The following is a 27,271-nucleotide window of genomic DNA, read 5'->3' as shown; positions in this document are numbered from 1 at the left end:
TCTGGCAGTCATTTCAAGAATGACCATTTATGAATACTTTGGTCAAACTTTCCATGCATTCTCACCAGTCACTTTTTAACTCTGTATATGAAAATCAAAGCTGTGAAAAAACAGTAACATCCCCTTCAAAACCACCAGTGTAAAATTTTTCTGGAAACAGTGGTTGGTAGCAATATCCCATCCTGCTAAAAGAGGAAGATAAAATAGTCAAGACGCAATAAAGAAAATAACAGCAGTACTATCACCCTTGCAAAATTTACTGCTAGATATTATAAAATATTTTTAAAAACCCATATGAACTGTGAAAAAAAATGAAGCAAAACAAATACACATATTGAACTGAAAAATGAAAAGTTGCAACACCAACTGAACTGTAATTTAGTCTTTATGACTTTCAGGTATTACATGTCACTAACACAATGATCACTTGTTGCTTGGAAAAGCTAAAACATAAATGCCATACAGTGTTTTCAGCTGAACAGTTACAGAATACAGGAGTGCTATCATCATCCATCTCAAAATCAGGTATTTCCTTTATTTCCTCTTTTAAAGTCCATGTAAAAACTATCCATGTCATCTAAAGCTATTATCATTTCAGTGTTCAACTCACAGAAGCACAAAGCTTGTAGCATTTTCAGAAAATCTTAGAATATACCTTGATCTTCATATTTAATTACAACTTTGTTTAACAGTATGACTGAATTAAGTCATGTCTTCCCTGGTTCAATAGCTTCAGTCTTGCCAATAAACTCCACTTTAGAAAAGATAAACTGTTCTCTTCGGACTTTCAAGTAGATCTTTTATATTAATATTCTGTTCTCCTACTATGCATATAAGGAAATAAATAATCAGTGCCACACAAAGAAGCCCAAAGCCAAGCACAGCTGTGTGATTAGACTGACACACAGCCATTCTTCCTTGTTATTGAAAATAATCAACTCTATCAGATGCCTAGGCTGGTTTTTACATCAAACACAAAATATTTCTGTTTCCAAATAAGTGATCAAATAATCTGTCATCCAAAAGCAGGACCAAACTCTTGTGTTTCACAGGCATTTTCCTTAATATATATTCAATCTATAATAAAAAAGATCCTAAGACATGAAATAAATTTACAGTAACCATTATGTTCACCAAGTATCATGTACAAATAGATTTTGTGTGAGTTAAAGTTCTGCTTATTTTTCACATTGGCTACAGAAAGACAGCTCCCTGCGGATGTTTTTATTTTAATTAGAATAGTTTGAAGGTGAGGATGAGCATGGACACCTTAAAATCTAACAGAGAATGCAAAAAGGAAGACTTTGACAAGCAGCTTCCTCCCCTTCCCAAACACAGAACTGAACTCCAAAAAGACATTTTGTATTTTATTGAGGACACTCTAGGGAGCAGCAGACTGAAGCATACACAGCAGTACCTCCAGCCTCTCTGTAATATGTTTACGTAGTACCAGTCAGAACCCATTAAAACCATGCCCTTGCCTCAGAATTACACCAGATTTTTAAATCCTGCCTTCTTTTCTGCAGAGAATATGGTACTATATCATTACAAGCTCCGTGTCCCAGTCCAGCAGTCAAACAGAATGGTTAGAGCAAGGCAATAGTTAGACCATGCAGGTTACAGAACGATCAGGCTGGGAATTGTGTAACCTATATAAAACCTTTTGGTGGATCTTTAAACATTAGGAGCTCACACACAGCCACACACCCCAAATACATTTCAGGAGAAATAAATGCAGCAGAGCACCCTGTGAGGCCACTGCAGAAAGAAGTGCAGTGAAGGGAAGCAGGGTCAGAATGGAGCAGGAATGCTGCACCCCCAGACACACGGCCAAACAGCTGCCTCAGCAGCTACTGCAGTCCAAGTGGCCTGACACAGATAACACAGCACAGCACAGTAATTTACTATAAAAATAAGTTTATTTACTGAATAAGGACTTGAGTATGCCATTTTATGCCATTAACACCAGTAATGAAAAACCTGATTCAACTAATCCTTGAGAGGGTATGTCACAGGAAACCAGCAAAACCAGGAATAACGCTACGAGATTATATTAATATATTACTATATTAAATTTTATAAAGCCCAAAACCCACAAATCCACATCTTGAGACTTTGTTTCTAGAAGCTGCATAAAACAGGAGAACAACTAGCAGGTGACAGAGCAATAGATTTTGACTTTGGGTTGAATACAATGTAAGGAGAAGAGGAGAAGTGAGATGGGTCAAACACAATATTCAGCTCCAGGCCTGAGTGGTGGCCAGAATAGTCTGGTCAGAATGGTCAGAAACAAATCAGTGCAAGCAAAAAACTCAAATTCCAGGGACTGACTCTTCTATCCAAGCAATTTCTGGACTGACTCCAGAATAAAATGATCATCAGGATGTTCCTGTGTTTTCTTTGGTCAATGCCTACAGCCTATAATCCACCTCATCCTTGCTGTGTCTGCATACCTCAGAATTTCTGCTCACTGAACTCAGCAACTTGCTCCCAAACCTGGCTTCTGCACAACTACCTTCTCAGATTTTTTCATAATTTTCTGCAAGCACTATTCAGGTACATCCTTCAGGCTCTCTCTTCCAACCTTCTCCACAAATGTCCAGACAGACTTTCCCTAGCACTTAATTCTTGACCTGATTTACATTGTTAAGACTCCATATTTCTACCTGTATTTCTATAACCTTCACATCCACATTAAGCACTCAAACAAAACTGGCAACATACTTAGACGTATCAGTTACATTAATGACCCACTCATTCTTTCAAAGGAATAACAGTAATAACAGTAATAATGTGACTTCATCAACCCTGGGCCAGTCACCCTTCTTCCTACCACTTCCTTCTCTCTTACCTCCCCCAACCCACTGTATCCATCATTCCTGCTTTCCCTTCTCCAGCTGGGAGACATCTGACTATTCCGAAACTGGGTGGAGAAAAGCTACAAGGCCCAAGCTCCAGTTTGTAATTTATCTGGTGTGCCAGCGGCATCATGTGCTCTCAGCCCTTCAGCAACCCCACCTCAATCCCTGGCATTTCCCTTCCAGGCAGAGAAAGGGCACCTAATCTCTTCCCATCCTGGCAAGGTCCATGAAGTTCCCTGCCAATGGTGCTGGGTGTAAAGCTTGCATTTCACATGCCCACTGCAATTTCAAATTATCTGAATCAGCACGTAAGGTCCAACACGCAACATGAATCATCCTGAATTTATCCACTGACTCAGGATTAATATAGTCATGCACTTCTTTTTAAGATCTCTCATCCTTGTTTCTGCCCTACTGCTGTTACCACCTCTGTACTTTTGCTTCCTTGTGAAACCTTGAGGTCATTTCTCAAACTGCCTCAATCTCCATATTGTCACTTTATCTTGTTCCATCTCTTCTTATCTGTCCCATTGATAAAGATCTCTTTCTTTCTCACTGCTGCACCTTATAGATTCTCCAAATACCAAACAATTATCACGGTACTTGAATGGGCTGTGTAAATACTTTCTAGGAGGAGCTCCATTTCTGACTTTCACCTCCACTACCAAGCAACTAAACTTTGCTTCCCTAAGATGGAAAGTGAGATGTAAGAGTCAACAGCATTAAACTGATCTCATGGACAGAATACCTAAGAACAGTCAAGAGGAGAATTGAAGAATTGCAAGACCTAAAAGGAAGAGTCTCTAAAGAAATGCTGGAAATGTGACTAATGGTATTAGAATGAAAAGTCAACAGAATTACAGAGCTATTAAAGAAGAAGGAAAAAGCATCTGGAGAGAAAACTAAAATTGTATTTAAATGTAGAACCTTTACAGAGAAAGCCTGAAATAGGAAGCTTAATTTTATTCTGAGTACTCAGACATGGATTTGGAGGCATTAAACTGTATCTCCTGGATTGGAACAGATCCAGCTACTAGGTAAACTCAGTCACCATTTACCACTGAACAGTACTATCCATTAGTTTAAAATATTTACCAGAACATAGTTTTAATATACTTAAGTATCATATTATTTGAGTACACTTATATTTTCCTTATTCATCTACAATTAATGGACTAGGCATTAGCAACACTGATACAGAGACATGAACAAACTGATCAGAAATATGACTACACAGGACAAACAGATGCTACACAGCATGCACAAAACAAGACAAGACATTGCAACATCGGCCAGAGCTCTCAGAGGTAATTGCAGTACAAGGACAACAAGATTTTCCTCAGTCCTGTATTTCTCTGGACCTTAACTGGTATTTATGAGAGGCTACACAAGAGCTGAAACTTTTTCAGGGGGCATAATACAGTGAATAGGAATGAGCACCTTTGCCTTTTAATCCTCCTTAAATCATGTCAGCAACTTATCCATACTTTTTGTATTTTAAAGCTCACATTGCATTTACAGAAAAAGTAACAACTGACTGATTTAGGTTAATGCACCAATGTAGAGACCTTCCTAAATGATTGAGCTCTATGAACACATTATCCAGTGGTCGATGTCCATGTATTGCTAAGGCAGGGGCTGACATGTCCTAATGAGGTACAGACATTGCCTCATTGTCTGCACATCAATGCACCTCGTTAAGCACTACCTTAGTAATGGGCAAGTTTCTAATTAATGACTTGGCCTGGCAATTCCCAGTTGAAAGTACTGATGTTATGCATATATAAACCCCCTCAGCAAACACCAGCAGTGATTCTACTTCTGCCAACAGATAAGCAATGTACTGCTTGCTTGAGTCCACTGAGGAATGCCAAACACTTCTACTGGGAAGGGGGGGAAGGAGGGTGTGCCAAGTTATTCATGTTCTGTCCTTTATCTTCTTCTTCCAAACTCCCAAGGTGGGTTCCTCTTTCTAAATTTCTGTTTCGTTTTTATGGTAGGTACTATGCAATGCAGATTTTGGTTAAAGAAGTTTGGCATCTGTTGTTGGTAATTCCAACATCTTCTCCTCCTCTGTGCATCTGTGTGGCTTCTTGTACTTGACCTTGAAACTGTTCTTCCATATTAAAAGAGGGAAATTTTGCTATATATCTGAAGTTGGAATGTCTTGATACAGGTGTTTTCAGATGTTTAAGTCTTTTTTTGAAAAATTTCTTCTTTTTATACCCCATTTGTGCAAGACAAAGTATCTTCTGTATTTGGGATACCATTTGCTCATTAGCACTTTGTTCTTTCATGCAAGTATCTTCCCCGACAGAACAGGAGACAGCTTCTCCCAGGTGTCTGGTCACCATTTATTATCCAACGAATCTGAGACTAAAGCTGGAGAACAGCTCATGGGCCATGACCTAGGGACAGTTCAATTCAGTAGTTAGGGGAATTTCACATGAAATCTGAGTTCTGTAGACAATGTCTTGGCATGAAATATATCCTATCATATATCCTTTTTTCTTCAGACCCCTTCAGAATAGCTCCCTGTATCTATCTGCATCAACCCCCCTGCCTTGCTTACAAAATGTAAATGCTGATATGTTGATTTCCTTCCCTCTCCTGCTTCTCAACAATGAAACATTACATATAAAATGAGCTTACTGTGCAATGAAATTGCAATCCATTTCAAAGTGAATTGCATAAATCTCAAAATTAAACCTCTCTTAAATCTCTCCAGGTTTGAAATTAAGATCAAGCCATAAAATAATTATTTTGCTAATTTAAAATCTATGCTTTGTATTTCATTTATCTTACATGAAATTTCCTACAGTGGCACAGACAGGATTAACTGGTTGACCCATGAGATAGATTCTTAGAAGAGAAGCTTTTATCCCTCTCAGAGAACAAGAGCAATTTCAACCCTGAAGGGAACAGTGTGGTGGTAGCAGCTTCCCATACCCTCCCGTGGTGCCTCTGTGCCTGCATCTGCCTGCCCAGTCCCATCCCTGCAGGGGGAACTCCTTAGTGGAAGGGCCTGAAGTCTGTGTGCCTCTGCCTCTCACCTGTGAGTCTCCCTGCAAATTCTTCCTCTCATCAAACTGTCTTTTCCCTGGACTGCCTTTGCAAGTCTCTCTCTGCCCAGCTATACTTCAAGATAGCAAGGCAAGGCATGGGCTTTGTATCTGAGCTTTGGGCGACCCACTGGCCATCTGTCTCTCCTCACTCATTTTTTGAAAGCCTGCACTGAACAAATAGTATGAGAAAAGGGCTGGGTTTCTAAACACCTGCCAGATGCAAGTCCTGCACTTTTAACTGCCAGCACTGCATTTAAAACCTTCTACACTAAACTGTGAACAAATAGATTTGTTTAACAAACAGGTTCAACACAGGGATAAATCTGTCAGCCGTACATCATCTGCAATCTCTCTCTAATGAGAACATGAGGCTTTAAGACTATTCAGGATAACTTTCTGCTCAGCTGGTACACTAATGAGCAGCAATTTTTGCTCTCACAGAAAAGAATCCCTATGAGGATGAAAAATATGTGTGCATGAGAGCTAACACACAGAGATATTGAAGGTCACCAACTTCAGAAAACTTCCATTTTATTTCTTTGATTTTTTTTCTTCTGAAAGTTATTTTCTGTGCTTCTATTTAATTTATGACTTGTTTGACTAAATCAAGTTGAAAAAGGTTCTATTTATGTTTGAGATGGAAGGATTTCTTTTCAGAGGAAAAAAATCAGAAGCTTTTTTTTTTCTTTTCTAAGGAGTATAAGCACACTGAAATGTGAGTGTCCTTCTCTGCCTGGGTTCAATTCCCTAGATCACATTACCAGTGCATTCAGTACCAACACGATAAGATCAATGAAGAGGAAGGTGTTAATACTCTTTACCTCCATGGCCTCCTACATTTGGTGCTTCTCTGCCAGTGTCCCCTTTCATGCCTAAATTAGGACTGACCACCACCTCCTAACACATTTTTAAATGCCATCAAAATAGCACCAGAGGTGTTAGAATTGCCTGCATCACAAAACTCCACTAATAAAGCTTCTCTTTCACTTCCTCCTGGCTGCTTGCTGTTCTTTTACAAAATGCCCTGCATCTGTCACTTGCAAATCCGTCATCTTTCCCAAAAAAGGATTAAGAGCAATTTATTTTGTAATTTTTTTCAGCCAGGAGATTCATCTCAGTACTTGTCCAATTTTGACAGTTCTCCATATGAGTTTGAAGTACGTCTTGTTTGTTCAGCATCCCTTTGAAGTGAGGTTCATTTCTCCAATTTCTCTGAGATGTTACCATTTGGAGATGGTAACAGCATAAACTCGTAATTTACACTGGCAAAGTAAACCCCTTATTTATACTAGAGATCTGTGTCCAATGTACAAAGATTAACACTAAACAAAGCTCATCTTGTCGTCAAGCAAGTTTAGGCTTTCTCACCTAGAAGCTCATACAGTAGCTCTGTTTCAGCTTCAAACATAAGCACTGCTGATAATTTTGACTACTTACTTCCACCTCTCTCCTGAGTTTCCCAGGCTAGCCTGTTCTCACTCTATTGAATGCCACAGAGAAGCTAAGTGTTTCAGAAAGCTAGATTTCTAGCATTTCAATTATTTATTTTTTCTCAATTATTTAAATGCAAATTATCAATATCATTATAATACCCTCATAAACCCTAAGATGGCATGTTATTTTACAGATACCAGCCATGAAAATACTGCAATAGTGAGTAATAGGGCAGGTTTTCATTACACTTTTCTTGATATTCCTTGCCATTACATTCTGTAATCAGTTAAATTTAGTATAGGGAGGATGTGTGTTTAAATATACCCTGATGAACATGGCTTCCGGGACTTAAATAGTAGTGCAATCTTCCCTATTTACTCTAGCAGATATTTTTAGTGCTGCTGCTCACTAGTTTTTAACCTAACTTCAGAACAGTCTTTAGATAACATTCCTTCTCAGTATTTTTGTTGCAAATTTTTCAGCTTCTATGGCATAGTTAGCAAGTATTTGCTTAAAATGAGCCAAAAAATACTTATCTAATGTTACATAGAGAAAAGCACCACATGCTTGGACAGTTGAGGCCATACATATCTGCAATGCTTTTTCTCCTGCCCTGTGGTGAACAGCAACTCTTCTCTACATTATTAAAGTTGCTATTTTTAAGCCTTTAATTAAGAGTCCATTTTAAAACAGGGCGTGCCAACTATATTATGGATATTTTCTCAAGCACAATACAAACACAAGCAACAAACAGCACAAAATTGAGAAACAAAGCCCCAAACATTAAATGCCTGATGAATTTGGTACCACCTGATCTGATCAAACCTCTGGTACAGGAGTCTTTAGCTAGCTCACTAGTGAAAATAGAGATGTAGCTACACAGGTGTTCATGCAGTTCTCAAGGAAGCTGAATTTAAATTAAAATTAAAATTAAAACACACAGAGACTAAAGGAGAAAGCAAAAATATCTATCCTACGGCTATATGGCAGTCAAGACTGATAGAGGTTTAACAGAATCTGAAAAGCAGGCAGTCAGAGAGCAGTTAGACATGTTTGACAATTAATTAGTGACTTGGTCACCTAACACTAGTTAAATAGGATAACCAGATGGTCTAGAAGGGCTTTCTGTGTATATGAAGGGATCAGAAATATACATTACAAGGAATTAGCAAGCTAAACTCACCTATGAAATCTAATATTAATGAAATCATAATTATTGGCTCAAGCCTTATATGTGTTTTTATTCCAAAACAAAATACGGAGCTGAAAGGACTTGTTATACCAATGCAGCCCACTAGAGGTCAAGTTACAACCAGCAGTTTAAAATATATTTAGTAATAAAGGACAAAACTTAGGTCACTGTCCTCATGTATTATAGATTCATTCAGGGTGCCACATGTATCACAAATCCTTTAGATCTTTTGTTTAGAACCAACAGAAAAAAACTCTTAATACAATGTCTGGTGTACAGAGATACAAAACAGATTAAGAAATTGTTCCCATAATCCATTAATTAGATGGACTGGATTATTGGACTGGAGAAATTTTCCTTCATAAAATAACATGGTATAAAGACTGTAAATTCAGGTTTAGACCAGTTATGATGCTTAAAAACAGTGATAATGGCAAGCTAACTAAAACCAAAACCTCAAGACTTGATATGTCTGATACAACAGAAGAACTTTAATCCCTCTGTATAAAAGACTTAGTATCACACATCTGATCATACAGAACAACTACATCAGCATCTTATAAAACAAAGCATATGTAAATACATATAAATACAAACTTGACAAAAATGGAACATCTCCATGCCTAATCAGAAATCCTGTAGCAGCACACTGTGAATGCAGAAAGAAGGCTTTAGATTTGAGTGGTTTCTAAACATTTGATATCTTGAGTGTATGATGTCCAGATACAAACCAAAGGTATCTCGTGAACGCCCATCCTCTGTGCAGTAGGAGGCTTATCTAATAGAGCTGTCAGTCAGCTTTGTAAAGCTCCAGTCTAAACTTTTCCGTTTTCCATGTCATTCTTTCCACTTGGAGAAACAGAAATGCTTGCAATTACAGCCTTCTGACTGCAGAACAGTTTCCTGACACATAGGTAGCCTCTAATCTAAAGCATCTATCCGGTAAAATTCCACTTAAAATTTTACAGGAAATGGCAGCAGCCAAGATGATGTCCCCAGACCAGGGTAAGAAGAGATGAGCAGTGAAAAACTGTGCTTGATCACCTATTTCTGTGAATAATCACATTAAACAAAAAGAACCCCAAACAAAATCTCCCAAAACCACAAGAACAAAACAATAAAGGTCAGCTTTTGCCTTCCACTTCTGTACAGGAAGGAGACCGTTAATGATTAGACTGCATCATATCAGAGGTGCCCTCTGAATGATTCAAATTGAACTGGAAGTTGTGTCACATTTTCTGAATACCCATGAAGAGATACATAATCAGTGTCAGCCTAAAGATCACAGTATATAACCCACAGCCACTGGATTAAACTGCTTCCATCTACTCTTTCTGCTTCACTGGCTCCAGATGCTTAACTCAACTTCCACAGTAACAAAGGTGGCATAAGGCAACTGCACAAAGAACACAGTTATCTTTGGATTATGTACTAAAAGAATCAGTGCTCCCCAAAGACTCCAAGTTGTTTTACTACATCTCACCTCCTCAACCATATGCTTGACTTTCTTCTGCTGGCAGTGGACCATGTCATCCAGATGCTTGATCCGCTCTCTCAGGCTGGCTGCTACCTCCTCCAAATGCTGTGACCTGGCAAAACATGCAAGAATCAAGCCTGTAAGTGGGGAGCTATGCAGTATTAGCAGAACAAGAACAACCCCCACAGTCCACCATAAATCAGGACAGGCAAGTCAAATTGCACTGACAGATGTCAAATTGTCCAAAGTACATTTTAATGTGATCTTAGTCCAAGCAGCTGTCTCCACCCAAGTTATCTCACCTTTGTCTTGCATACTGACATGCTTACTCAGAGCCTGAAGTGCTGACAATTAAACAATGTGACAAAACCCATCTCAGTGAAAGGCTTTTAGACAACTAGATCTTTAGCTTCAGAGAGAAACATTTATCCTGACATACTACTACCTGCAAATATCTTGGAAATGTATGCTAAACAAAAGCCAAGAAGCAGGTCTGCTTTCAAAGCTGTCTTACTGCAGGGGAGCCTTGAGTCAAGAATTTGGCAGAGATGCCGACAGCAGTAGAATGCTAACTGGAATAGTATTAACTCCTCAACAGTCAGCAGGAATGCTATGGATGGCTTAAATTTGTGCATACAACTCTTCAGATAGATTCTGCATTTCTTCAAATCTGTTTAATACAGAAAGTAAACTCCCACAGAACTCCTGACACAAGTTGGTTTGGCAGCTTGTCAGAAAAGTAGCTGTAGAATATGCAAGGAAACAGAAGTGAAGCTTTTCCATAAGTTTTTGTCTCTTTGGACATGGGAGTCTCCATTGTTATCTGAATGTCCAATTCTTAAAATTTGTCAAAGAAAGCAAACGCTTGCTTACAAAATAAACTGCTGTACTCCTAGGTTCAGGATTGGACAGGATTTGAGAATGGGAGGAGGGGAATCAAAAACAAAAAGGCTTTTTTCATCTTGGCCTGTGCACAGCAAAAAAAAAACTGTTAAAGCTGCAAATAGAAAAACCATTCTAAGACAAAGCAGCAGATGGCAAACCGTAAGACATGATTCCAGTGAATGACTGAATTGTATGCTGCTTCCCCCCAAAAGAGTCTCTATTAACAGTGAAGTACTCTGCAGAAATGTAACTGCAGTACTTTGACAAGGACTCAAGAAATTCAAAGCATTGCTGCAGGTTTTTCAGCTGTGCATATTAAAGTCTTACAAGACTTTTATTTATATTTTGATTGCAATTGTAGCACATATTTTGTAGCTCATTGGAAGATTCAGGATCTTAAACATTGGTATCATTGGAGAAATGAAACAGACATCCTTCCTAAGGTGGAGCTCAAGTGTCTGATAAGGTACAGACAGGCAAGGACAACTTAAGAATAAACCAGCATCATCTAAACACAGATTCATTGCTTGCATGGCATAGATTGCAACTGTAAGTTTGCTTGCATTGCACAAATTTCTGCTTGAACACTGCCTTTACCCTTTTACTGCAGTGTAACTTTTCACACTGAAAAGGATTCACTGAAGCAAGAAGAGTCTGTGTTATTCAGAGGTAAAGGAAAACAGCAATTATCTTTCATCTCCATATTCTATGTTGTATGCGAGCGACATCTGTTCACTCGAAGTTATTATTTTAACAGGCTGCTGTGAAAAGCCATTCTTACCCTGAAACCAGAGAAGCTGGTCACAGATCAATACAAGGCACTGAGTAGTTCTCAGCAGGGACCTCCTTTTATGTTTGTGCTTCCCAAAGAACAGCAGGATGCCCAAAACCTTAAACCTGAATTTCTGGGTGCCACAGAAACATAAGAAATAATCAAGTACTCTTATTCAGTCTGTGGTTATAATTCATCTTTACCCACTCAAGCAGTGTCATATAAACCTTTGAGTTTAGATAGTGAAAGTATTCATAGTCAGGATCATAATACTCTGAATTTGGGAATGCAGATTTAAGAAAAATGCATGCCACAGATATGTCACAGCTTGTTATGTCTACAATGGACTTGGCACATTTGCAAACAACTTTTCTGAAAAGATGCATGATGGTGGTCATTGTTGCAAAATATAATTGTCTCAATATTTTACATGTAAATAAACCTACATTCAGATGAACAATCCCTACCAGACTGCAGTTTTAACATTAGAAAAGGCAAAATTCAGATGAATTGAAAAGACAAAAACAAAACCAAAAAAAACCCCTGAAATTTCCTAGCAATAGAAGTTCCATAGGCAAGTCATATCTCACCTTTCACTGTTGGAGTTGTTTTCAGATTTTGCTCCAGATATTTGTCGTTCATTTAATTCAAGTTGTTTTTGCAGCTGGTGACGTTCCTAAACAAGAAAAGCTATCTTTCAGTTCTCCATGTATGTAAAGACTTCACAAAGTGTATTTCATTGCAATTCAAAACAAGACTTGTGAAATTAAAATAGAAACTGATTAAACAAAATTAATGCATTTTTCTATAGCCAAGGAACACAGAATACATAATACTAAAATAAATTTCCCAGCTATGCATGGACACAAGATCAGTTTTCAATTTCCTATATGAAGATGTACAGTTGTACTTGAAACTGAATTATTTCAATGAAAAGATGAGTCATCAAAACTTTTACATAAATGTCAAATTGTCCACATTATCACTCCAAAAATCCAAGACTGAGATAAAAGGTATTTCGGCATTTTCTTCACCCCTGTTTATTTTTAAGTGCTTGTAAAAATCTGTGAGGACTTGAGGTCCAAGTCAAACAAGTTAACAGAGCAGTGTAAGTGTGTTATCCACCTTGATAGCAATTTAAGAGGCATTCAGTCTCACTGGGTGAGTATCAGCCAGATAAGAGCAGATTAAAGAACTAATGTGAAGGAACTCATTTGTACTTGTGAACTGCACTGCAATCCTACATTCAGTGCATAATACTTAAAACTTGTAGGCTGAAGCCCAGATTAAGTTAATGGAGCCACCACTGGGGCACATTAAGCTGAGTAATTTCTCAGTGTAATCATTAAGTCTACTAATGGATTTGCAAGCATTAGACAAAAGGGGCTCAATGCACATTGGACTAACCAGTCAAGCCAACAAGTCTGGCTTATAAAAACATATTTCTCAGCAGATACTGATAATAAATATATATTACAATAAAGTGAAATTGGTGAACAAAACCACTTCATTTGAAAGAGCAGAAGACTCCCTCCACTGACTAAAACACTCTCTGCTCCTGTATTTGAGACAGTGAGGCATGAATCTTTAAAGATAATGAGCTGCCTGCCATTGAATGAAATGAGAAATGCCAAAGTACATCCAAGACCATTTCATAGTCACTGCAGCCAAGGCTGCCCTTGAGCTTCACATTCCCCAGCTCCTCCTTGTTGGTCAGAACAAGGTCCAGAACAACACCTCTCCTCACTGGCTCCTCTATCAGCTGGAGAAGGAAGTTATCATGAACACATTCCAGGAGCCTGGATTGCTTATGCTCTGCCGCGTTATCCCTCCGAATGATGTCAGGGTGGTTGAAAATCCCCATGAGGACCAGAGCTTGCGAACAAGAGTCTGCTCCCATTGTCTGTAAAGGGCCTCAGCCTTTCAGTCTTCCTGGCTGGGCAGCCCCCACTCTAATGTCACCTGTCCCTGCCCTCCCTTTAACCCTGACCCTGTAGGTTCTCCACCAGCTTCTTACCCATCCCCAGACAGAGCTCTGTGCACTCTATGGACCTACCACAACAACATCTCTAAGAGACTCTAGGTCATTTATGATTATTACTTGATTAGGCTTAGGACACCTTGCACACTGAAGGGACACTGAATGGTTTTTAAATTCTCTTTTATCACAGGTTCTCTATGGCAGTGCAGGTGCATTTACTGATATAAATACAGTAATTAAGATGTAGAAACAGCAGTGGTATGTCACTGAGCAGGGAACTGAGCAGCGGAACAATAACACGTGAAATTTCCTCCATGCACGTGTGCATTTCTTCTCAAGGCAGCAATCAGCTCTCATACCTCTTCCATGCGTTCAATCAGCCGGTCCAGCTCACCAATTCTCTGGTCTTTCTCCTGTATGCTTGTTTCTGTAATCTGCATCTTCTTATTTGCCTCCTCAATAGCCTTCAGAAGCCGATTTGTTTCCTCCTACAAACAAGAACATTTACAGTCCCATTATATAATAATTATATATATTAACAAGGAATATTTCTTCTTCTTTTCAGCTATAGAGCCATGCTAATAGCTCTTAAGGAGATCAAAGCTTTTCACTACACCTGCTCAGAAATCTAAAGGAGTTATGACCCTAAAAGTGAATTATATAGAGCAAAAGATTGGGGGTACTTTGAAATACACAGGCATTAGTAAAGCATCATTATGACAATCCAAGAGAAACTTTTACCCATTTCTGAGATAGCTGATTTCCCTTCCTTTTCCCTGAGGATGCTGTTAAATAACAGCATGAGAAAACTATGATGCTGCAAAAGACAGCTTTCTAAACACCATAGTTGGCCACATTCAGCTTTGTACTTTCCTTACATGTAAAGCATTATGAATAAAAAGGAGCATCTATCTTCAATCTCCATCATTATCTATCTTTATAATTTAAAAAAATACAACAACTGACTACTCACAGAAAGATTTAACTTGAGGGGGAGGGAAACTGGGGCACAGGGGAGTTCTTGCTCCAGCAGCATCCAGTGAAGTTGTTCCCTTTCTCCTTCTTAAATTCACTTAAAATTGGATATTGTATTTTATAAAGAATCAGAAGTCTAAAAAAACCTAATTACCCTATTTCAGATTTTGAAATCTAGATTATCATTGACATTACTATGTTTGAACACATATTTTTCTTATTCCTACAACCCCAGAAGTTTGGAAAGCTTAGTAACTATGGCATGACTAATCACAGAGACAGAAGCAAAGGAACACACGTCAACTCCAGAGAACGAAGTGATTGAGAAACTACATCCAAGCTAAGTACTGCTCTTACAGACTGGCTGTACATACCAGGAGCATTTCTTTCTCAGCCTTGTGTTTCTGTTCCTCTTCTCTCATTTTTTCCTCATACTGACTATACAGCTTTCTGGTCATCTCTCTCATGACTTCAGCATTGGCTTCCTGTGATGATTCCACCTATGAGAGAGGAAGGTTGCCCACAGAAGGAAGAGAGCTCACATGATGAGAAAATAAAGAGTTTGGTTAAGCTCCCCCTTGTTATAAATCTGACATTGCAAAAGTAGATTTCCATTTGCATCAAGGCCATTTACAGCATTCTGCCAGTTTTCACATCATTTGAATCTGTAGAAGTTACTGTTCCATCAAGTTCCATGTTGTCTGAATTAAGCTCATTTAGTCACTGCTTATCCAAGACCAGGCCATGCCTCTTTGCTGAACCTTTCCCTAACAGCCTCCAAGTCACCTGGCTTGTTTCCCCATTGAAACGATACTGTCTCCCCCCACTCTACTGAAGCATGAACTAGAGAAGGGCTACACTCAACTGTTTCTAAATGACCACGAACACTCAAAGCAATACTTTATTGCAGTACCCTCCCTGCTCTCTCTTGGTTTCATTCTTTGGAAAGGGATGAACCCTGAAGGACTCCACTTTTACTGCAATTGTTCCCTTTGTGATCTCACCTAGGCCAGCCCTGGGGCACAGGTAGTGACCTGCACTTTATGAGGGGGTGGAGTTTAATGAACCTTCCAAATTTCAGGAAGCCTGAAAGAATAGTATCATTTAGAGAAAGCCAATTATTAAACCACAGATTCCACAAGATGCACTGAACTGGAATAGGATCTCTGGCCTTTTATTTCCATCATTCCTTTCCTTATACCTTGAGCAATGAGGATAATAAAAACAAGCATTAAAAGGTAGATGTATCAGGGCATCTGTAATAATACACTTGAGCAACATCTCTACTCATAAGTTATTACAGATTTATGAATAAACCAAACCTCCTTAATAAGCCCCACAGGTGTGTTGTGTTCTCCACCCAGAATGCAATCATGGTACACAGTAGTTACACCAGCCTCCCAGATCCCTCACCATCCTCTTACATTCACTCCTAGAATGAATTCCTAGATGTCTTGGTACTTTTTGAAACACTATTTTATATTTAACTGTCAAAGACAGTAATGAGGTATATTATTCACCAACTTGGTACTAAAACTGAAAATGTGAGGGCAGAATTTACACTTCTGCTGTGTAAATGCAGGGCATGTATTCTGCAGAGCTTGACATGCTTGAAGATAAACAAACCCTTACACATTCAGTTGAACTGAGACTTAAGCTGCAGTTCCCTGCTCTGAGAAGCATGCATACCTCTTTCTCTAACTTGTTGGGGCATGTCCTTAACATCATAGTGAAGCCCAGATTTCTTTTTTAGAATCTTAATTGCGTCATCTTTGCTTCTGTTACTTGGTTTTTCCCTCTTTTTATTTCCTGCTGACAACAGCAGGTGCAAAATACAGCTACTTTGATAGGCTGTATATATTTTCCTCACTGTGAGAGGAAAGCAGAACATGAAGGGCACTTATGTTTTCCTGTTTAACCATTCATCATTAAGCATGAGTCCTAGTCACAAGTGAAACAGCCAGAAAGAAACATCTTCTCTGACAGAATTAAACATGAATATAGCTGCAGTCACCTCAACTTCAGAAACTTTACCAAAAGTAGTAACAGTTTGCAAAATTTGACAAATTCTGATTTAGTACTATATGCAAATTGGTCTACTTTGAGCAATTTTAACAGAAACAAAGGTTTCTGGTTTTGGGGGGGTGGGATTTGTTTTATTTGGGTTTTTTTGAGATTAAAGGAATACATTTGGCTGATGAGGGGAGAACATGGTCAAGCTTTCTGTCATATTAAACCTTGCAGTTTGTGTTCTATTCCCTTGCATTTCTTTGAAAAGAAATAGCTTAACTCTCTTTTGAAGACGCTTGCTGTTACCTGCTGACCACAAGCTTATAAGACTCAACAGACTACCTATTAAAAATGGTGCAATACCAAAGAAACTCAATACCAAGAAATTCATGTAGCAATGTGCAGAGTTGTAATATTCCTTCAATTAATAGAAATGGATGCTAATAACCACTTAATGGTTTGAATTTTCACCTGTCAACATCTTTGACTCTTATGTTATGTCCCATGTTATGGGAAGACTGCCTGTCGCCAGCTCAGATTCTTCCTTATTAAACCAGTATTGATTCATAGGAATAAGTGAGCTTGAGGGCATGATGAGGGCATGAAGAATGAAGAACCCTTTACAGATAAGGCCAAGGAATTCATTTAACATCCACCTAATGCCTTTACTGTGCAGTATTTTTAGGGGAGTTTATATACCACACCTTTAATTTCAGTAACTGATTTTCAATTTGTGCCGTTTCCAGTTGCTTTTGCTTTTCTCTCAGCTTTTCCATAGACTGCTCATGTGTATGTTTTAAATTCCTTATTTGTTCCCTTATGTCAGTGTTCTCCAATGTAACATCCACTAGAGTTTTCTAGAAGAAAGAGGCAAAGCACATATTAAAAATCAGAAATAATTTGATGAATTAATATAGGCAAGAGATTATGAAACAGACAGCGCATTTAATGAGCTTCCTGACATATTAATGCAGCGTGAACAGTTTTGCAAGTTTTAACATTTAAAATTATGTCTTTTGTTGTTGCTAGAAGGTATTTCCATGAGGAGCATACTCAGTGAAAGCAACTCTTGGAACACTATTAAAAGACAAAAAGGAACACAGATAGATTTCAGTATGAATAATCTTCCCTTCTGTCCAAGGGCCATGCCATACATACAAAATGCAGTGACTGAAAACAGAAAAGTAATGTACAAGAATGTAACATACTTGTTACATACAAGAAAGCAGGGACATTAAGTAGTTCAGTTAAAATAAATGAGAATTTTGAAGTCTTTATAAAGAAAATTAACTCCCACCTTGTCCCTCCCCCTGCATTTCACAGGTATATAAAATCTCACAAGTGTCTCCAAATATGCCACTTAATTTCTGTTACCAGCTGAAGGTGGAACTAAGTCAGTAGATGTACCACTTTGCACTACACAGACCAAATCACATCTTCACCTTAGATCCTTCATAAAGACATGACTTGTGGTATTAGTCTGCTGCATATCAGTATCTCTTTATATCACTTTATTGTACACTATTTTTAATGGTTTTTTTAAACACAAGTACTTCTGGAACATTTTTGTTTCCTAAATCAGGTGCTTTAGACATCCACGACAGTACTTCATGGTGTTGCTTAGTGTTAGAATCTGTATCTGTCATCCATGTTTTCTGTATGCTTTGAAATCCATATTAGAAAAGGCAGCTGTGAGCTGGGAAGCAGCTATGAAGATGTACCTGCAAGTCTATTGATGCTGATGTCAAGGAGCTGTTCATTTCGCTAAAGCTATCTAAGGCTGCAGCCTGCACTCGCACATGATTCTCTAAGGATTCCTGATGAGCATTTGTCACCTGAGCAGGGGAAAAAAAAAATAAAAAAAAATGTTTTATATAGAATAATGATCAAGTTTACTTATTCTTTCCAAGAGAGCTAAAGAAGCGAAAGACACCAAGGTCGTTTTCACAGTACTAGGATGCTTAAAATATACAGGCTTCAAAGTATATTCTCACAAACAAAGAAACAAAACTTATAATTCAAATAATCTAACAGAAATTGGGCATGAGTATCTAAATTTATTGTTAGTCTGCAATCATTGTATAAGCTGTTCTTCTTGAAAGGACAAGAGGACAATTGGCAGTTGTCCATTCAGAAATATTATGTACATAGAGTGGGCAGATTGTAAAAATTCAGAGCGAAAAGCAGAAGAATGCAAGAAATAAGGAAGCCTAGAACTGTGAATTGTAGAAAAGCCTTAATTAAGAAGGAACTGACTAATCAGGTACATAAAGAAGCAACATCAAGAAGACGTAAGGATGAAACAGTACAAAGCAGGGAGGGGAAGCCAGAGGGCTTTGTTGTGTGAAAATTAGTCATTTTCTGATATGTACACACACACATGCTAAAAAACTGAGGGGGGAGTGGCGGTGAAGACACAAAATGACATCATTCAAGAAGAGACCAAAACCCAAACAGTGTAAATAATTACAAATGTTCCAATAATAAGGAGGAAAGGAGTGTTACTAATGGAAGCCAGCCCAGCTCACATTCTTAGATGGATCAGATTTGCTTCTTGATAAAAACAGAAGAGCACCAGGGACTGATACAAGGGAAAGTGTGTAGTAACCAAGCCATACACAGATTAGGTCAGCATAGGGAACAGAGGCCAAGTAGTCACCATTAAACTTCTATAAAAGTGTGCTCATGTAAAACACATGAAAGCAAATATGCTTTGGATGGATTAAGAAGGTTACAAGGTAAGAACTTGTGTGAAGAAGCCCAGGGCAGGATATTGGAAGAACAAATTTCAAACAAACTTTACGAACAAAAAGTTGTCCTGGAAATAGGTAAGATAAAAGCACAGTGATTGAAAGCTGAAGAAAAGAATATAGAAAGGATTTTAAACAGGAGTCGCAAATAGCACAAAAAACAACAATAGTCATATAAAACCATAATCAGCTCCCAAATAACTAACCAAACAAAAAGTTCATGTTATTAGGAAGAACAACATTTGTGCTTCCTTTCAGGCAGTCTAGAGTATTAAAATAAAAGGGAAGGATGTTTCCTAATGTGCCATTTAAGTCAGAAGGAAGCTTCATGAACTGCAAATTTTCTGCAGAACTAGATATTCTGACAGAGCTGGTCAGAAACCCTTAATTAAGGAAGAATTTCTGACTCATGCAGGATTTCTACTGGTCTGACAGAAGTTCTGGAAGTGCAGGATATCATCACTGCTATTCAGTGAAGATCAGCAGCAAAGACAACAAAGCTGCACCTGAATCAGCATTTACTACATGCATGCTGGGAAGAGAGTGACTCTTGCTGGTAGCATTATGACTATTTAACTCAGTTTCTGCAAATTGTGTTTTCTCTCTTCCTCTCAAGTCAGGAGGATTTCTTTTTCCTCTTTTTTGAGACCAGTTGCACAGAATGAAAGTAGCAGTTTAGAGCACATTCTGATTTTTGTACCTAGTACAGCATGCAGGGAACTGACAACCTCCAAATGAGGATGGCAAAAGGGCATGTCAAGGTCACAGTCCCTGGAAGTCAGAATACTTTTAATTGCCAAAGCGTCCTCTGAATCAGGGATGTGAAAATCAATGCTAAACAAATTCAAAGCAAATTTTCAGGGAGATTTTTTGGATCAAACAACTCAGCAGTTTAATATGAAGGCTATTTTTAAAGAGTGCAAAACCTTTTATTGCTAAAGCAGCATGTCAGAAGAAAGGTCATTGAATGACCATTCAAATGTTCCATTAAAAACCAAAAGGTAAGTAATTCTTAGCACTTTAATACTAATGAATATTGCTACTTCTTTTACTTAGTGTTTAAGCAATAGATTCAGTAAAACAGAGCAAAGTGTCAAAATGACTCAAAGTTATCTGTTTTTCCTAATTATCAATATTATGTATTCAGTTCACCTGGAAGCTGTTACATCCATCTCCACTAATTACTAATACACACAGGCAATGGTATCAAGATCATTCTTTTATTTCCAAGAATTTCCAGCCAGTTACTAATTTCATATGCAAAAGCATCTCTATCCTGCTTTACCTTCCTGGATGGAAAAAATAAATTAAGAAATTACAGATGTCATAAAACAGTGAACTGGAGTGGTTTGGGAGATGAGTTCTGTTCTGCTAAAGCAAACCAAATTTCTAGACAACGCTGGGACAGTTATTCTCATTTGCTTTCCCTGCAAATGAATGGATACTTACTTTCAGTTCATTTGTAAGCTGCTGTATTTTTCGTTTCATTTCATCATATTCACCATACATTTTCTTTCTTACTTTTTCCAGAGTTGCTCTCACCTGGTGTCAGAAAAACACCTTTATCAAAAATTTGGATTACACCATTTATTCAGTAGGACATGATTTTTTTCTCCATGTTCTTCATTGTCACTCTCTGTAATTTCCATTGTTAATCTATCACTGCATAACAGCAATTTATTCTCAAGAAAAAGACAAAAACTTAAGTTTCAAGACTTGTCTACATAGGCATGATACAAATAACTGTCACTATGAGTAATTCTAAACTTCTCTGTACATGCTTAAACACTTGTAAATGAATAGTTTAAATAAATTCATTTAAATTAAATATCTGTAAGTCATTCTAACTTGATTGCTAAATGAATTAAAATTAATTTGACCATATATTGTTTTATTTCTGAAAATAAGGCACAGACTTAATATATGTCCATACTTTTAAAAGCAGTTGGTTTCCCCTGGGTATAAATTGTAGATAAACACTTTCAATTTCAGTCTTTTAGACTTGTATCTAACTAAACAACAAATTATCTTACATTTACCAATGCAATTTCAAATCTGAAGAACAGAGAACTCAATTTGATTTCAAGAACTATGGATGCAAATTATTCCTTGCCTTTCTAGAAAAGAACCCTCAAAAAAAACCCAAGTTGGCTTCCAGTTTGGCTTTACATGCCACTGCAATTATGTTTCCCTACAGCCTACCTAATTCAACTTCTTTTTTTTTCCCCCTCCTCACCTCTACCAAACACAGGCTGGTTGCAGATCATTTAGGGCAGTGAGTTTACTGTGTCTGCACAGTGGGGCAAGGTAAATTTCAGCAGGGGATGTTTTTAGCAGCTCTGCACAGAATCCCCACCACTGCCTCCCAGAAAGAGGGGCACTGGCCACCAAACCTATGCAAGGAGTGATCCCAAACCACCCTCTGGGATGAGGAAGAGAGAAGGGAGCTGACTCCTGCCTGGCACATCAGGAAAGAAGCACTCACCCTGTGCCTTCCCATGCACAGGCACACTCTCTTGCAAGATGCAAATTTGACTCAGGCAGAGGAAGCTGTCAGCAGCTCTGACATGGCCCATCATCTTTGGTCTGAGTCAGCACATACACAGCACAAGCTGAGGACTCTTGTTTAGGATTCTGCTTTTAAAGACAACACTATTCTGGCAGACCAAAGATCACAAATTAGCAAAGCTGAACACAGCTTTCCAGAAGATGGAAGAGCAAAAGACAGCATAGTTCTTCCCATGTTTTTCCTACTTTTTCCTGAAAGCATCAGTACCCTGAATGCACAAGCTGTTCACCTGGTCTGATGTGTCCCTCCATAAGGGACAGACAAGGGCAGGGAGATGGTCTCAGCCCAAGCAATCCTCAGGTACCACAGACAGGGCAGTGCCAATTCACCTGCCCCTTGAACCACCCCAGCAGGGCAGAGAAACTACCCAGGCAGGAAAACAGCAGCCAAAGCAGCTTGTGTGCCTTGCCAGCACTGCAGCACTGACAGACTCTGCCAGTCCCTAACCTCAGCAGCTTTAGAGTGGTGAACTCTGCCAGGCAGATGTAAGGAGCATACATGATTACAGTGCTTTACACTGCTCGATTGACTCAGGGTTCCTCCCTTGTCTATCAACCCAGTTTGCACTTGAATCAGTGTAACACGATAAGCTCTGACCAACAGCCACCTGGGTGGTGATGGCGGATGGAAAGAGGTCAGATGATTTGCCCTGAGGTAATTAGGGTGCTACTGCCACAGTCTGAGAACCCATGGGGAAAGAGATGCTGAGTTTCAAGAATAGAAAAATTTCAAGCAGATCAGAAATGCAGTTTTTGTTTTTCAGGAGATCTTCTGCCAACTGTGATAAATGAGCAGGCACAGAGAAAGTAGTACAAAGACATCCTTATTAGGCTGACTATTTTAAGGCTGTCCCAAAATATACCCAAGTGATTTTACTATGTCACCTAATTTAGAAGCCTTTTCAAAGCTGGGGTTTGGGGACGGGGGAAGCAGAGGAAGAGAGAGACTTCACCCTTTCAGGTGTCTGCTTACATAGTTTATACCATTAGCAAGCACAGTTCCCAGGTATAGAGCATGCTTTTTTCCCAACTCAAATACTACCAAGGCCAGCATCTAGCTTCAGAGTAGGTTCCCAGTTCAAACTGAGCTGTTGGTCTAGACATCAGTCATCCCATTATTCCCTCACAGCTTTACATGGATATATGGAAAGGGTATTTGACAAATTTTGAGGTGAAAATGTAACTCACTTCTTTAATGTAATTCATCTCCTCTTTCAGCTGGTCAGCTGACCAGCCATAAACCACCATTTCTCTCTTATGGTTGTTGTCAGTTCGATGCACAACACCATACACCATCCCATGAGAGAGCTTCCCTGGAGACACCCCATTTGGTACGTGGTAGAGCTCCTAAAAAAAAGAAAAGTCAGTACTAGATTAAAAAAAAAAAACCTGAAAAAACCCACAGTAATTTAGGGCCAGGAGAGACACCAAAACACTTTTGTAGTTAAAGCACAGCAGTACATATGAACACTAACTCCCAAACACTTTGGAGCCAACCTATCAGCCTTCATGTTTTTGGAAAGAACAATGACCAATTTATAACTGATAAAGAAAACAGAGATGTCTGATTACCACTGCCTTCAATGGAAGTCACGTAGGCACAGCTAGAGACAACGGCTGGATTTGTACAAGGAGAGGAAGAGGCATGTAAGAAAAGGTTAACCTGGCTTATTTTCATTCAATGATGGTACTTTTCTGCATTCTTGCAGAGCACTCAGGTCTCTAGTTCCCTCTAAACTCTTGCAACCACAGAATTATCCCTCATTTCCCAAACTCCCTGCTGCAGGAAACAAAAATTCACAAGTTTACTCAAAAAACATAGAAAGTGCTAAGAAACTGAAATTAAAACCTTTTAGGCAGTGTTTTTTAAAAGAGAAAATATCTGTTTCTCTTGAAGATAAACAAAGCAGAATTTCAGTTTGCCTTTAAAGTTAATTAAGAACCTCCAAAGCAATCAAACTCATTTCAGGTCTCCATTTCTTTTACAGATGTTGCAGAACTGACATTGGAAGAGCTACAGCAAAGCTATGAAATAGCATTTATGTGGGTGTTCCTGTGTTATTAAGTACTGTAGAAGGATGAACCTTCTAAATCAGGTCTTGCTATGTAAACAGAGGTTGTTTTAAAAAGCCAACATTTTTTATTTGAATGATCTGCAGAAATTTGTGAAATGTAATAATCGCATGTCTTGCTTCAAGCCACCCTTCACAGACTTCTCTTGCTCATCTCATCAATACACTTCATAAGGAAAATATTCATGCAAACAGCAGGAATCATTTTCCTCAGCATGTAAATGAATATCCACAAGCTCAGATCATCACCTGACCTAGCTACTCACCTCTCCTCCCTCCCAATCAGCCCAGGGAAACATCCTTGTGTCTCAAGCACCTGAAATGAGTCAGGCCTCAGAACTACTCATTTCTCTTCTTGATTACAAGGAATTTAAACAACTACCTCAGATGAAGACATCCACATTATGACTTTTTTTAAAAAACGGGAAAATATTCTTACTAAATGTGAAATATTTGCAAACTAGAAACCTAAAAATAACTAGTGATTTCTGAATGGAAAGTTAGAATGAAAAGTTTGGAAACACAGCTATTACTGATAAGCTTTGCACATGGTTTTTTAAAAGTCAGCTCTAGAAAAAAATCAGGTATAGATGGTTTTACTGATCTTTCTTATGCTGGATATACCAGGTACAGGTACACTTGAGGACATTTACTACATTGACTTTAGAATATGTTTTGCTTTGGTTTTTTTTGCTCTAAGCACTGTCTAAACTCTCTTTGACATCAAACAGAGGCTTAAAGAGACAAAGCTCAGCATGGTATATCCATCTGCAGCTGCATCCTAGAGATCCCCAGTCCTTACCATGATGGTGAAGAGAGGACACCATCTGCAGCCTAAAGCAGCAGCACTCTCAGTTTTTAGGAGCCAAACCAACACAACTATGCTGGCAATATACGAATAAACTCTTCGAAAATTTACTTGTATTAAGAAAAATTGATAGAGACAGACATCTGGTTTATATTGTGTCCTTTCCACATGGCACTGACAGATTTTCCTCAACGCTGTAAATCCTACACGCTCTGCCTTTATCACATCATTAATAGTATAACCACGTTGCTGAAACTCTGGGGGTGTGTGTGTGTGCAGGGCTGCAAAGAGAACAATCACAAAGCAGACACCTGGTAAAGAACATTTTAAGCACACAACAACAAAGCTGTAAGCCATCATGAAAAGTGAAAAGAAAGCTCTAAAACCACTTAATGAAGAAAACATTGGGCAACTAGCTCTTCCTATACATGATATAATTTTGCACTTTGAAAACATTTTATGCAAAGCTTCATATCCTCAAAACGAGATGTTTCATAATTATGTATTATTGGGGGTTTTGTTTTGCTGTTTCAATGTGCAAAAACAAAAGGCCTACACTTTATACTTAGCTAACAGAAAGCAGATAGGGACATGACTCAAAATTATTTTGTGTTTGTTTGCTTCCAGGGTTGTACAGTTTCTTTCACAGTTCATTGCAGCTCCTCCCCTGCATCTGGAAAAAGGGATTACACACAAGTTTCCATCTTCCTGATAACAGAATGAATAATCACTTTGATTGTTTAGAGGTTACCAAGGCACCAGACACTGAATTCATAAATCCATGCCCTTTGCCCATGATCACTCATTTTTAATGAGGTGAATAGCTGAACACCCGCAATACCAAGGTCCTTTGTGCCTCTGAAACATTAGCAGAATTGTCCAAAGTGCTGTTTACAGAGTTCTGGCATAAAAATTCTGACCAAGTTCCTTATTTTTAGAATATTATGAACACATTCCTAAGGAATGCTTTGAAGGATTCCCTCACTCCTCTCCCAAAAAAGACCTGCAAATTCAGACCAATGGGTTTGCAGCTAGAGAATCACCCATGGCACTTACATATGTATTTCAGAGATGAACAGACTTAAATTTACATTATAATGGACAGTACATGCAGGATTAGGTACTGCACAAAGGCAGACTGGTTACACATCTCTTGCAACAATGCTAAACTTGCCTGTTATCTGTATTTGCACAAGCCTCCTAAGATGCCTTTGTTACTTCTCTTTCAGAAGATTAAAAGACTCTCCATCATCTGCTGACTGTTCCAGTTCTATGTGCTACTTAAAATACAGGATATTGTTTTTACCCTCTCCTTATTCTTCCATTCTATCTGAGTCCTGGGCAAGTGCCTGTTAAAATTTCAGTTCTTGCTTGTTTTAAAGATGTGTGAGCCAACACCTACCCAAGTAACTGTTCTCATGTTTCCTTAACCTTTTTCATTGCTGCTCTATTCCAGACATGCTCATCTTCTACTCACACTTTTCTGTTTAGTAACTTTTCATTTCTTCTCATGACCACTAGTTTCAGGGTTCTGGATAAATAACCAAAAATGACCTGATGCAGTCTTCTCTTAGAAAACTCTTCTGAATGCAGAGATTTGAGATTTGATACTTCCACCTTTTTCTGTTTTTCTCCCTTTGCTTTTTTCCATTTCTGCCTCGTAGTCTGTTCTCCCTCTGACACATCCTCTCTCCCGTGCTTCCTCTTTCACAAATCCTAGATTTTCTACATCCTCAAGAACTACAGAACAGTTTTTTTTTAAAGTCAAATACTTCTAATTATTTTCCTCTGTGTCCCATACATACCCACTCTCAGAACTCATATTTTTCCAAACAGATCCTCAATGGTCTCTGCTCTGATCTACACTGAGGCATCTCAGTGAAGGTAACAGCAAATACAATTGCAAGTAAATACTGTAAAGCTAACTGGAATAGTGCTTTAAGATGGAAGGGTTCATTAGATTAATCAACCATTGTTGTTTGAGGTCAAAATATCAGCCAAATCCCTTCTAATGTGAGCTAATGATCTGAAAAGGCAGTTAGATTAATCAGTTTGTGAATATTTCTTTGTACCTACAGTCAGTTCCAAAGACAGCTCAAGGTGACAGCAAGGACACATCGTGTGGATGCTCACACATCCTGGATCAGCCTCCAGGAACACATCCTGTCTGTGCTGCAGCAACAGACAGCTGCGCTTGGTGTGATCACACAAAATGTACCAAAGGAGCACAGACTGTGTTTACCTAACTAATAAATATTTAAAACAGAAGCCTACACCCCAAGGTTGCAAAAGTCTTGATAATTACCATGCATCCTGTTTATGTCTCTGTCCAGAGAGGCAGCACAAGTAGCATGAAACAGGTGAAGACATTACAAAACCAAACCATAAATTTAAGTTTTTAGCTGTTTTTTCTATGGCCCA

The 27,271-nt window shown here is 38.5% G+C and overlaps 1 protein-coding gene and 1 long non-coding RNA gene across 7 annotated transcripts in view; one reads left to right on the top strand and one right to left on the bottom strand.

Moving 5' to 3' along the window:
- The window catches only part of LOC147650712 (uncharacterized), a 33,873-nt gene extending 7,772 nt beyond the window's left edge, over nucleotides 1-26,101 (top strand). Inside the window, exons 5-6 of one of the 3 annotated variants that reach the window (XR_015275823.1) lie at nucleotides 399-525; nucleotides 23,959-26,101. This is a non-coding gene — a long non-coding RNA (uncharacterized LOC147650712). Of the gene's footprint in view, nucleotides 1-398; nucleotides 526-18,332; nucleotides 18,533-20,932; nucleotides 21,231-23,958 lie in introns of those variants that run through there. The other 2 variants (XR_015275824.1, XR_015275822.1) reach the window with 2 other exon arrangements.
- MYZAP (myocardial zonula adherens protein) overlaps nucleotides 1-27,271 on the bottom strand; it is a 43,724-nt gene that overhangs the window by 4,974 nt on the left and 11,479 nt on the right. For 2 of the 4 annotated variants that reach the window (XM_023934085.2, XM_086849040.1), the window contains exons 3-10: nucleotides 23,159-23,317; nucleotides 20,852-20,944; nucleotides 18,374-18,487; nucleotides 17,357-17,509; nucleotides 15,017-15,142; nucleotides 14,027-14,155; nucleotides 12,277-12,362; nucleotides 10,036-10,141 (exon numbers count right to left, since the gene is read on the bottom strand). In XM_023934085.2, coding sequence (XP_023789853.1) covers nucleotides 10,036-10,141; nucleotides 12,277-12,362; nucleotides 14,027-14,155; nucleotides 15,017-15,142; nucleotides 17,357-17,509; nucleotides 18,374-18,487; nucleotides 20,852-20,944; nucleotides 23,159-23,317 — 966 coding nt within the window. Of the gene's footprint in view, nucleotides 1-1,900; nucleotides 5,270-10,035; nucleotides 10,142-12,276; nucleotides 12,363-14,026; nucleotides 14,156-15,016; nucleotides 15,143-17,356; nucleotides 17,510-18,373; nucleotides 18,488-20,851; nucleotides 20,945-23,158; nucleotides 23,318-27,271 lie in introns of those variants that run through there. The other 2 variants (XM_086849042.1, XM_086849041.1) reach the window with 2 other exon arrangements.

The sequence above is a fragment of the Cyanistes caeruleus genome, chromosome 13 (assembly GCF_971803275.1).
Source record: "Cyanistes caeruleus chromosome 13, bCyaCae1.hap1.1, whole genome shotgun sequence".
Classification (NCBI taxonomy): Eukaryota; Metazoa; Chordata; class Aves; order Passeriformes; family Paridae; genus Cyanistes; species Cyanistes caeruleus.
Note: the sequence above shows the minus strand (reverse complement) of the source record. Positions and strands in the feature narration are given on the sequence as shown.